The sequence below is a fragment of the Thalassophryne amazonica genome, chromosome 2, assembly GCF_902500255.1.
Source record: "Thalassophryne amazonica chromosome 2, fThaAma1.1, whole genome shotgun sequence".
Classification (NCBI taxonomy): Eukaryota; Metazoa; Chordata; class Actinopteri; order Batrachoidiformes; family Batrachoididae; genus Thalassophryne; species Thalassophryne amazonica.
Window position 1 is genome coordinate 133740560 of NC_047104.1, and position 13190 is coordinate 133753749.

The window sequence follows — 13190 nt, forward strand, 5'->3', positions numbered from 1 at the left end:
ACGTTTTAGTGAGCAAACTGTCGTAAACTACAAAACATTTGTGTGGCGAAGATTTTTGTGGTACTTTTCATAACGAGACAGGTCCTCTCCTGTGTGAGATTTATTAATGTGTTAGTTGTGCCGCGGTATTATGGCTTATTTTGCAGTCTGCTCTTTGATGTCACATGTCAGTCACAGACTTAGTTCATGTCGTTTGTGGGTAACAGCAGCCAGGACAAGCGGTTAGTACGGAGACCAGAACTAATGTTTGAATGAAGTGTTTCTGATGGTGTGTGTATAACGCGGCTTGTTTTTACAGGCTTTGGTAAAAGGAGTCTCTGTCCACCTCATGTCCCATCAGCTGTGTACAGGTACTTCTGACAGATGCCGTCCTCCTCTCTTCCACCAACACATCCACATCCACCCAGACATCTACACCCACTAACCACTAGAGGTGGGCGATACCCGGAATTTTGGTATTGATCTGATACCAAGTAAATACAGGCCCAGTATCGCCGATATCGATACCAATATTTTTTCAGATTTAAGCGTCATAGATCCAAAGGATCCAAAAGTCCTAGGATAGATTTTCACCAAACATTGTCCGTGACAACAAAATATTTTATTATCACAATCAACATTTTTGTTTAAAAAAAATCACTCAACACAACTTAAAACAAAATCTCCTGAGGTACGATAAACTACAATACAACAAAATTAACACACCACAACAAATACTGTAAACAGTTTCAAACTTATTCTGTTTTTCAAGTCGAACAATACAATAAAATATACAAAAAATAAGGAATTTCTTCCCTTCATAGCACTTCTCTTGAGTATCGATCTTTTTACACGAGGATCGTTCAATATAAATACCAGCGTTGGTATCGATATTAGGATCGATCTGCCCACCTCTACTGACCACACTCTCACGAGCGCCACTACCTTAGCTTATGACAAGCTAAAAGTGGATCCTGTCATTATGGCCGCATAACTTTCCAGTTTATGGGTATTCTGTGTTAGTACGCGCCCGCAGCCGACGTGCTCGATGAATTCCTGCGCAAAAAGTAGTTCCCAGATAATTGTGATATATTCCTGTGACATAATGAGTATATCTCATCTAAATTAATTCTAAAATTTACCAGTAATAAAATTATGCAGATAACTGAAGTTTTAAGAGTGGTCTGTAATGAATATTGAAGAAACTTTGTTTATGAGCATTGTAAACATTGACATGATGGAGTTTGATGCGGAAGAGTTCAGAAAGATACGATTGGAGTGGTTTGATTATATTTACAGTTGGCAATGAAAGACTTGGGTGTTAACTTCGTGTTAAAGTCAGAACAAGAAGCTGCACTGAAAGAGATCTATCTGGGAAGAGATTCTGTGTGTTATTGCTCCAACGAGAGCGGCACACTGAGCAGTGTGGCGAAAGTAGTCCGGCGAGCTCAATCTGTGGGCGCAAGCTATCCCACAATTCCAAAATAACAGAGATCTCTGTCCAATGAGAGCAGCACTCTGAGTAGGGTGCCCACTGACTCCAGTTAAGGGTCACGGAAGCATTTCCTTTTCCTTTCGACCTCAGGTGACCTTTACAAGTCATTAAAGATACCATAACTATTTTGTCCAGAAGATGTTTTGTAGGCAATGATGCTGAACTACGGAAGCGTATTACATTCACTGGATTAAAAAAAATGAATAAATAAAAATAAAAATTAGACGAGAAAAGATCTCATAATTACGAGATCTTGTAATTATGTGTTCTGTCCAGTGCTTTTATTGCTGTTCATAGTCTCGATGATTTTCCACAACAAACATTTATTTATTTATTTATTTTGTACATCACTTTGATGAGATCTCATGTGAGACTCATCACTTCATCACTGACTTTTGATTAAATTTGTTTTATTTTATATATAGCTTCCATACTTCCAGTCCCTCAGTAAAGAAGCGGGCTTGTGTTAGCCGATGAAAACACACTGTAATCAAACACAAAGTGTGGATTTTCCCCTAAGGTGCTGCTGGGTGAATGTCCAGGGAGGAACACGGGGCGTCTCACCAAAATGAGACATGTCTCGTTCCCCTCCAGACTTCCAGCTTTCACTCACACAGCGCCATCGACCACTAAGGGACAAAGAGGGACTCATTCCCAGCTGGGCACATGCCAGTCTGAGTGCCCCGCATTCCGCCTCCCTGGAGGAGTTTCATTCAACCAGAAACACCTCAAGTGAAAATCCAGACTTTGTGTGTGCATAGAAGTGGTGTGCGATCACAGTGCAGTGTCTGTGGTTACAAATTGGCTGATTTTCAATTATGACTTGGGATTCTCACGCTTGTCTTTACTGAGGAAGTACGGTATCTTCATAGGTCACCAACATTTTGAAGAAAATGCTACATTTCATAAGATGGGTGGGGGTAATAATTTTGTCCTCTTCTGTATACAGTGAGCTTGCTCAGTGATTTATTTATTTTTTTTAATAGACGACATGATGGATGAAGCGCCTGTGCAAAGTTCAAACTTCACGGTGAATTCAATGGGAATTTGGAATTTCCAACTTAAAACTAGGACAAAGTCCTTTAACAAAAATTACGAGAAAATATTAATCTTCCTGTTGACTCAGTTTGGGAAACCAAGTAAAAATGCTGTAATTGTAAGTAACATTAGTACTGACAGCTGACACAGCAGAATTGTATTGTTGCAGTTGTGTGTCTTGCCTGTATCTATCCAGCAAAACCTTGGTTTTCCTCTATAGCAGTCATTCTCTGTTAGCATTACATTGTTCTACACTGGTGCTGATTCCAGACCCACCCATGTCCCCATTGTATATATCAAACAACATGCCTCAGTGATTAATTTAATATTGCAGCTATTTATTAAAAAAGGAATTTGAAGTATTGAATCAGTAATTTTGATGGAGCTTGATAAAGCACTACTACAAGTTAAACTATTTTTATAGGTTTGCAAGGAATGATGATATTCATTACTGATTAATCAAGCCATTATTTAAGCTATGGATTGTTAACAATCTATGAATCAAAGATAGCCAATTTACATTTCTAATAAAACAATAAAGCAGCATAGCTCCATGTTTGAGAAATTTGAACTTGTTTGTTTGTTTTCCAGACAAACCAACTCTCTTATTTGTAATGGAACTAGAGGCCTCTTTTCCCATAGTGGTGGTACAACCGTCAACCAGCAGAGCCTGGAGGACATTGCTAAGAACATCAAGGATCAAAAGCACAAGAGAATTGTGGTAATGGCTGGAGCTGGTATTAGCACTCCCAGTGGTATCCCAGATTTTAGGTAAAAAATAAATAAGTTTGTTCTTGTGTGTATGTCTAGGTAACGATGGTTAGATAACAGTCCTGTAAAACCAGGTGTGTTCTACAGACTTTATCTGTAGATGTGTTTATTCCCTTACAGGTCTCCAGGCAGTGGTCTCTATGACAACCTACAACAATATGACCTGCCATATGCCGAGGCCATATTTGAGATAGACTTTTTCCATCATAACCCTAATCCTTTCTTCGCTCTGGCCAAGGAACTGTATCCAGGGAATTACAAACCCAATCTGACGCACTATTTTGTACTCCTGCTTCACAAGAAGGGTCAGCTTCTCAGAATGTACACACAGAACATCGATGGGTTGGAAAGATGTGAGTTGATCTCTTTATGGAATTGCTGTAGACTTATTGACATATGTATTAATGTGCTTGTGTTTTAGCTATCATCACAAGAACAAAATGTTTGTTTCCTGTTGCGAAGTGGCAGGGATTCCTGCTAAGATGTTGGTGGAGGCACACGGTACTTTTGCCACTGCTACCTGTACTGTTTGCCGGAGGAAATATGAAGGAAAGGACCTTCGAGTGAGTTATATCAAGCTATATTTACAGATTTTCTTCTAGAACTTGCATTTGCTGCAAAGGTTTTGATGTTATTTTTATGTTTAATTTTGGTCTACACTATTTGTTTTTACCCTCTCAATGCTAAATTTGGTGGATGCAGTCTATATATCGGGTAACAATGATTGCTGATTTCATACTAGTGCATCAAATTAATAATAGAGGTCTCATCAAATATGCTGTACCCCTGTGTGAAATAGAGTGGAGTAATTGTGTATTCATTGTGTAAATTTCCACAAAACTGTTCCACATACATCCTTTAAATAAGAAAAGCCTCTTTCAGAAATGCATAAGTAAGTCACATGACTTACCATTCATTATAAATTCAGATAGGGTTAGTCTTGTTATTGATACTGCCTTGTACAAATGATAATGGTCACAAGTTGCTTACAAAAGTACTCAATCTACCATAAACGTCATTAAGTTTGATCATAAATGATATACAGTGCTGTGCAAAGATTTGGGTTGCAACAGTGTGTGGAAAAACCTGGGGGAAAAAAGTTAAATGTGTGACAGCTTTTCACCTTTAAAACCACAATTTCTTTTCGGAATCAAATTTATTGGCACGTAAATTCTCACATACAAGGAATTTGATCTGGTGTCATTGGTCATAAACAATAAAAGAAAAGGAAAAAGACAAAAAGAATACTTCTGTATGAAATAATTAGTGCATAAACAACAATAAAAGAAAAGGAAAAATACTTCTCTAAGAAGTAAAGGAGTCAAATAGACAAATGGGCAAAACTACATTTATTGTCAAATAAATATAGTGGAATGGGGCTGTGCTGGCATGCAGATGTACAGTAGGCTACCTTTCAGTCATACAGATGTAGGTATGCATTTTATGTGACAAAATTACATGTTTTCTTTTTTGCTGGTCTCCTGCAGTTTCTAAGAAAATAGAGTTGTACTGTATTTGATGAGCCCTCCAATAGACTGGTGGCCTGTCCAGAGTGTACTACGCCACTTGCCCAGTGACTGCTGGAATAGGCTCCTGCTCTCCCTCACCCATAATTGGAAAAAGTGGGCATAGAAAATTAATGAATTAATTTTTTTTTTGTAAATTTTGGGGTGCTTAAAATATTTGCACAAAATTGTATTAGTAGCAAGAGTAAGATAAGGACTTTCAGGACATTTTTTAGGGTGCTTTCACACATACATCGTTTGGTTCAGACTTTTAAAACTAGATGACTGCGTTGCTGTATCTTTTCTCCACATTAAACATCCATTTTTTGTGTGTTGCTGTAGCAGGTAGTAAAAATGTATCACTTCTGAAAGTACTGTCAGGTGCTACTGTTAAATCTGCCACCAATGCAGACTTTAGTTTGAACATGTGAATTCAGTAAGAACTTTATGATCATACACACCTGGGAGTTCAGAACAAAAGTGTGACAATGATTGGACATTTCTATTATTTATCTTCTTAGACCGATGTGATGAGTGGGATGGTCCCAAAGTGTCCTACCTGTAAAGGAGTGGTGAAGCCAGACATTGTGTTTTTTGGTGAGGCGCTACCAATGCATTTCATGCAATACCTCTCAGACATCCCCTTGGCAGACCTCCTGATCATCATGGGGACTTCTCTGGAGGTGAGCTCCACCACCATTAAAACTAGACCACCTATATTACCTAATCTCTCCCTCTTTTATTTGACATTGTCCAGTTGTAAGGAAGAATTGGAATGAGGGTGTTTCAGTATCAGGTGGGCTGGAATATGCTTGTTTTGTCACTACAAGATATCTGAAAATAAACCACTTCTCAAATTTCTAATGTTTATTCAGAATTACGACACTTTACAGCTGTTGACGTTGAGAGACTCAATTATAGATGCATACCCTGGTAACAATCTAAAACTGAGGAAAATGCATGAGCTTCACATCCATTTAAAGCCTAAATGTTTTAATGCCTAATGACTTCAATGCAAGATAACAAAACCAAACAATTTACAAATTGCAGACCCCTTAGAATTTCCCCAGTGTTTCTCTTCTCTAGATGATTTTTTTAAAAGACCTAAAATACATTTTTTTAAAATGACCATCAGTATATGGTGGGTAAAATAAGGATTTAACATGTCACCATTTTTCTTAGTAGCCAATATATATACGTATTTCTAAAGGTGCTACTGACATGAAATATTCACCAGATCTCAGTAACAACCAAAGTAATCAGCACATGCAAAGAAACCAAAACAAATAAGTACAGAAATTAAGTGTAATAAAATGGAATGACAAAGGAAAAAAGTATTGAACACACATTGAAATTTATTTAATAATTCATACAAAATCCTGTGTTGGTTATGACAGCCTCCTGCTGTAATTTTGGCCCATTCTTCCACACAAACGGTCTTCAAATCTTGAAGGATTCGTGGACCTCTTCTATGAGCTCTGATCTTTAGTTCTTTCAATAGATTTTGTATTGGATTCAAGTCAGGTGATTGGCTGGGCCATTCTCACAGCTTTATTTTTATTTTCTGAAACCAATTGAGAGTTTCCTTGGCTGTGTGTTTGGGATCATTGTCATGGACATGAATTCAAAAGGCACACACCTGTCTACATATATGATCCCACATTTGACAGTGCATGGCAGAGCACAAACTAAGTATGAAGTTAAAGAAATTATCTGTAGACCTCCAAGAAAGGATTGTCTCGAGGCACAAATCTGGGGAAGGATACAGAAATATCTCTGCTGCTTTGAAGGTCCCAATGAGCACAGTGGCTTCCATCATCATAAATGGAAGAAGTTCAGATCTACCAGGACTCTTCCTAGAGCTGACTGCCCATCTAAACTGAGCAATTGGGGTGAAGAGCCTTAGTCAGTGAGGTGACCAAGAACCCGATGGTCACTCTGTCAGAGTTCCAGCATTCCTTTGTGGAGAGAGGAGAACCTTTGAGAAGGACAACCATCTCTGCAGCAATACACCAATCAGACCTGTATGGTAGAGTGGCCAGCCGCACTGCATGTTGCTGCAGGCAGAACTGTCTTCTCTCCCCTGGTGCTGAATTCACACCTTGTCCCGGAGCTTTGGCCAATCAGAAGCCCAGTCTGAAACGTCGGACAACCACAGGATATGAACACAGGAGTATTGTAGAAGTACCAAACAAGTTCAGGGCAAAATGGTAAACACATGAATGAGCTGGTGGACAGAGGGGCTGTAGGTGCAGAATGGCAGCCACGCTTCCATTAGTTCGCCCCAGGGCATCTGTGGCTACACTAGTAGCTTACCACCACCAATGTGTGAATGTGAGAGTGAATGAATAATGCAACTTGTAAAGCACTTTGGGTGTCTTGAAAAGCGCTTTATAAATCCAAGTCATTATTATTATTTACTATTACAAATGTGCAACCACTGGGACTCATCGGACATCAGCTGAGAAGCAAATCAATTTACAAATGAGAAAAGGACTTGTATAGAACAAAAACTAACACGATATCAAAGGATATCAAAATTTTGTATATGATACTCATACGTTTCCTCAATCTGTTATAGTGTGACAGACACTATACGAACCCCCAGCAGTTTCTGTTTCATTTTTATGTATTTGGCTGAGCGTTTTGTCAATCAAGAAATGTAAGACACCAGACAGAAAATCAGCTGTAGACTGAGTAGACTGAGTTTTATTTATTTTAGGTTTCTGAAAGTTTAAACTGCTGTTCAGGACTGCATTTATATAGCGCTTTTCCATCTGCATCACACGCACAAAGTGCTTTACAAATAATGCCTCACATTCACTCTGTTGTTCACATTTTGTCATGCAGGTGGAGCCATTTGCCAGTATTGCCGGAGCAGTGCGCAGCTCTGTTCCCCGTCTTCTTATCAACAGGGACTTAGTGGGGCCGTTCGCCTGGGGAAGGAGACCTCATGATGTTGTGCAGTTGGGTGACGTGGTCAGCGGTGTGAGAGCCCTAGTCGATGCCCTTGACTGGACTCAGGAGCTGGATGATCTCATGGCAGCTGAGAAAGTGAGTGCATGGTCCATACGTCTGTTCTTGTGCTTCTCAACCAGAAACTCCATGGACTGTTTGTTCTCTATGTCTACATCATGGCATGGTACTTTTGTTTTGCAAGTAGAAAGTTAAACAGGTTTTGAAGTAAGCCATGTAAATGTATGTTATTACATCAGAGGCTTTGAGCGTCTGATGGAGATGGAAAAGCGCTATATAAAATGCAGTCCATTTACCATTTTTAATTCACTTCATCTGCAGGATGCTTCAAAGACAGAAGAGTGATGGTATTTCAGTCCATGATACTGGAGGCTTGACATTATTCACATTTTGAAGGTAAAAGGGGAAGCTAAAGACAAAGTTGAATGATTCTATAGAAGAAAATGAATGATAGCTGTTGTCTGTAATTAGTGGTGGAGTTAATTGCTCCATCAAGAGGATGAAAAAAATTAATTCACCAAGTATCTGAGTGACATTATCCACAGTCATATTGGTGACCAATAGCATAACCTTTACAAAATGCTCAGAATGTGACAGCATCACAGCACATGACTCCACAGCGCAATGAAGAACCATGGTTTGACTTTTCCTACAGTGAATGGAAATTTGGCTTTTCAGACAGGTGTCACAATTGATCCACCAATGACACACTTCAGCACCAGCAGTGGTGACGAATAATCAGCAAATTTGATGTCTGTCACCTCAGCAGGATGTTAGAAAAAGCCAATTGTACAAAGGTTCAGACGGAATACAATGACTTCAATCATCTCTTTGCTACCACTTGGGCAGAAGTTGAGGACACTAATTTAGTTGTTGATGGCAAAATCAAAGACCTTAAAAATGATAACATTATGAAAGCTTTTATGCTGACGATGACTATGACCCCAGGTTTCACAATATTGTTGAAGGTTTTTTAAATGTTAAATGCTGTTGCCAAAGAAATTTAAACCCTTCTGCTAAATTGAAAAGGCATTTTTTTTTTTACCAATATATTTATTGAGTTTCAACTTTTACACAGAAATAAAGTTGCGACACAAGTATAACACAAGTAACATAAATACAGCAGAAACAAACCAAGGCAAAAACATGATGGTTCAGAGGTCATCCTATGTAAAATTTCATGAGTCCATCCACGTGATATACAGCAGTCTTACAAAGTCGTGGGTTAGGTGACTACCATTAAATAGAGGGTGTAGCTGCCCACCTCAAGCTTCCTTCGGTAGATGAGACAAGTGATTGTTCTTCATATATTGTATATAGTTTCCCCACACTTTTCCAAATAACTCTTGTTTACCTTTGAGAGCATATGTAATTCTTTCCAAAGGCAAACATACAGACAGTTCTTTAAACCATTATGTGATACTTGGTTTACCCATCCCTTTCCACATTAAGGTAGTCACTCTTTTGGCTTGTAGTAAAGAGATGTTTATAAAGATTTGTTTATGGTGATTTATATTATGTCCTTTTGGGTATAAACCAAGCAAAAAAGCTTTGGTTCTAGCTCAAATCTGGTCAATAAGACCTCTTGCACTACCACTCTGACCTCTTCCCAAAACTCTTTTATTCTCGGACACATCCACAAGCAGTGAAATAGTGTACCCTTATCTTCCCAGCATCTATTACACAAATCGGGGATTTTACTAATAATTTGCTGAGTTTTTCTGTAGTGATATATACCTTATTAACCAGTTGTATTGTAGAAGTCTGAGCTGTGTATTTCCCGTCCGAGTTTGGGCTGCTTTACATGCGCTACTCCATTGTTCCATTGTTATTTCCTCCCTTAAATCAGCTTTCCATGCATTAAGTTTAGAAGCAGAGGATTCTGGGGAAGATGCTATCAATAAATTATTTTTCTGAGAGGATTTTTGGTTAAAATTTTCTCCAATGGAGTCAATGGAAGAGCTCTTGCAGATTGCCCCTGGTTAGTCCCAATAAAGTTTCTGAGTTGTAAATATTTTTAAAAAGTGTTTGCGGGGAATATTGTGTCTAAAAATTAGCTCCTCAAATGATAATAGGTTCCCATTATTAGCAAAAATATCTTTTATCTGACTTACCCCTTTATCTGCCCAGATCTTAAACCCAGCATCTGCTTTACCTGGCACAAAGTGTTTATTACCCCAAACTGGGCTAAGGCAAGAGAGGGAAGATGTTTCTTTCAGATGTTTTTTCTTCATACCATATTCCAATCATGTTGTTAACTATGGAATTAGATGTTATCTTTTTGAGGGTTTTGGGTTTATCTGAATAAAGATAAGCAGGAAGTGGAAGTTCTTGAGGGAATGACTCAATAGCCCTCCATGTTGGAGCTTCATCAATGGTGAAGTAAAATGACGGTGTTCTTAATTGAGCTGCCCAATAATACCACACCATGTTAGGGCACCGTAGCCCTCCCCCGTTGTAGGGTAGGAATAGTAAAGACAAATGGAGCCTGGGACATCTGTTGTTCCACAAAAAATATAAAACAATTTCTTTACTTTTGCAAAGAAGTCTGGAGGAGGTGGCAAGCAGATATTCTGGAATAAATATAGTAGCCTGGGAAGAATATTCATTTTAAGCATGTTAATTCTGCCAACTAGAGATACTGAAAGTCCTGACCATCTCTCAACTGTTTTAGCAATGGATTCCAATGAAGTTGGGACGTTGTGTGAAATATAAATAGAATCAGAGTACAATGATTTGCAAATCCTCTTCAACCTATATTCAATTGAGTACACCACAAAGACAAGATATTTAATGTTCAAACTGATAGACTTTTTTGTTTTTGTGCACGTTTGCTCATTTTGAAATGGATGCCTACAACACGTTTCAAAAAAGCTGGGACAGGGGCAACAAAGACTGGAAAAGTTGATGAATGCTCAAAGAACACATGTTTGGAACATTCCACATTCCTCAGGTGAACATGTTAATTGGAAACAGGCAGGTGTCATGATTGGGTATAAAAGGAGCATCCCCAAAAGGCACAGCTGTTCACAAGCAAAGATGGGGGAAGGATCACCACTTTGTGAACAACTGCATGAAAAAATAGTCCAACAGTTTAAGAACAATGTTTCTCAACATTCAATTGCAAGGAATTTGGGGATTTCATCATCTACAGTCCATAATATAATCAGAAGATTTAGAGACTCTGGAGAACTTTCTGCACGTATGCCGCAAGGCCGAAAACCAACATTGAATGCCTGTGACCGTCGATCCCTCAGGCGGCACTGCATTAAAAACTAACATCATTGTGTAAAGGATCTTACCACGTGGGCTCAGGAACACTTCAGAAAACCATTGTCAGTTAACACAGTTCGTCACTACATCTACAAGTGCAAGTTAAAACTCTACCATGCAAAGCGAAAGCCATACATCAACAACATCGAGAAACGCTGCCGCCTTCTCTGGGCCCGAGCTCACTTGAAATGGACAGACGCAAAGTGGAAAAGTGTGCTGTGGTCTAATGAGTCCACATTTCAAATTGTTTTTGGAAATCATGGACGTTGTGTCTAAGGACAAAAGAGGACAAAGACCATCCAGATTGTTACCAGCGCAAAGTTCAAAGCCACATCTGTGAACGCTGTGTGTTAGTGCCCATGGCATGGGCAACTTACACATCTGTGATGGCACCATCAATGCTGAAAGGTACAGTGAGGAAAATAAGTATTTGAACACCCTGCGATTTTGCAAGTTCTCCCACTGAGAAATCATGGAGGGGTCTGAAATTTTCATCTTAGGTGCATGTCCATTGTGAGAGACATAATCTTAAAAAAAAAAAAATCTGGAAATCACAATGTATGATTTTTTTAATAATTTATTTGTATGTTACTGCTGCAAATAAGTATTTCAACACCTGTGAAACCAATGTTAGTATTTGGTACAGTAGCCTTTGTTTGCAATTACAGAGGCCAAATGTTTCCTGTAGATTTTCACCAGGTTTGCACACACTGCAGCAGGGATTTTGGCCCATTCCTCCATATAGGTCTTCTCCAAATCTTTCAGGTTTGGAGTTTCAGCTCCCTCCAAAGATTTTCTATTGAGTTCAGGTCTGGAGACTGGCCAGGCCACTCCAGGACCTTGAAATGCTTGTTACGGAGCCCCTCCTTAGTTGCCCTGGCTGTGTGTTTGGGGTCATTGTCATGCTGGAAGACCCAGTCATGACCCATCTTCAGTGCTCTTACTGAGGGAAGGAGGTTGTTTGCCAAAATCTCGCAATACATGACCCCATCCATCCTCCCTTCAATATGGTGCAGTTGTCCTGTCCCCTTTGCAGAAGAGCACCCCCAGAGTATGATGTTTCCACCCCCATGCTTCACGGTTGGGATGCTTTTCTTGGGGTTGTTCTCATCCTCTAAACATGGTAAGTGGAGTTTTATTCTGGTCTCTATTCTGGTCTCATCTGACCACATGACCTTCTCCCATGCCTCATCTGGATCATCTAGATGGTCACTGCTGAACTTCAAACAGGCCTGGACATGTGCTGGCTTGAGTGGGGGGACATTGCTGCCCTGCAGGATTTTAAACCATGACAGCATCATGTGTTACTAATGTAATCTTTGACTGTGGTCCCAGCTCTCTTCAGGTCATTGACCAGGTCCTCCTGTGTAGTTCTGAGCTTTCTCAGAATCATCCTTACCCTACAAAGTGAGATCTTGCATGGAATCCCAGACAGAGGGAGATTGACAGTCATTTTGTGTTTCTTCCACTTTCTAATAAATAATCATAACAGTTGTCTTCTACCAAGCTGCTTGCCTGTTGTCCTGTAGTCCATCACAGCCTTGTGCAGGTCTGCAGTTTTGTCCCTGGTGTCCTTAGACAGCTCTTTGGTCTTGGCTATGGGGGACAGGTTGGAGTGTGATTGATTGAGTGTGTGAACAGGTGTCTTTTATACAGGTAACAAGTTCAAACAGGTGCAATTAATACAGGTAAAGAGTGCAGAATAAGAGGGCTTCTTAAAGAAAAATTAACAGGTCTGTGTGAGCCAGAATTCTTGCTGGTTGGTAGGGGATCAAATACTTATTTGCAGCAGTAACATACAAATAAATTATTAAAAAAAAATCATACATTGTGAATTGTGAACAAAGAAATCCACCTACAAAGCTTCAACTATTAGTGTCCTCAGTTCCCAAACACTTATTGAGTGTTGTTTGAAGGAAAGGTGACAGTGGTATGTTTACCACTGTCCCTGCGTTTTTGAAATGTGCTACAGGTATCCATTTCAAAATGAGCAAATATTTGCACAAAAACAATAATGTTTATCAGTTTGAACATTAAATATCTTGTCTTTGTGGTTTATTCAATTGAATATAGGTTGAAGAGGATTTGCAAATCATTGTATTCTGTTTTTATTTACATTTTGCACAACATCCCAACTTCATTGGAATTGAGGT

The 13190-nt window shown here is 39.2% G+C and overlaps 1 protein-coding gene across 2 annotated transcripts in view; it reads left to right on the forward strand.

Annotated features, from left to right (window-relative positions):
* The first annotated feature begins 40 nt into the window (after nucleotides 1–40).
* The window catches only part of sirt3 (sirtuin 3), a 28124-nt gene continuing 14974 nt past the window's right edge, over nucleotides 41–13190 (forward strand). The window contains exons 1-8 of one of the 2 annotated variants that reach the window (XR_004566493.1): nucleotides 41–221; nucleotides 299–350; nucleotides 3104–3283; nucleotides 3404–3636; nucleotides 3746–3846; nucleotides 5310–5471; nucleotides 7639–7842; nucleotides 8086–8160. Coding sequence is in view for 1 of the 2 variants with exons in the window: in XM_034193939.1 (XP_034049830.1) it covers nucleotides 131–221; nucleotides 299–350; nucleotides 3104–3283; nucleotides 3404–3636; nucleotides 3746–3846; nucleotides 5310–5471; nucleotides 7639–7842; nucleotides 8086–8109 (1047 nt within the window). In the remaining variant the exon portion in view is untranslated. Of the gene's footprint in view, nucleotides 222–298; nucleotides 351–3103; nucleotides 3284–3403; nucleotides 3637–3745; nucleotides 3847–5309; nucleotides 5472–7638; nucleotides 7843–8085; nucleotides 8209–13190 lie in introns of those variants that run through there. The other variant, XM_034193939.1, reaches the window with a different exon arrangement.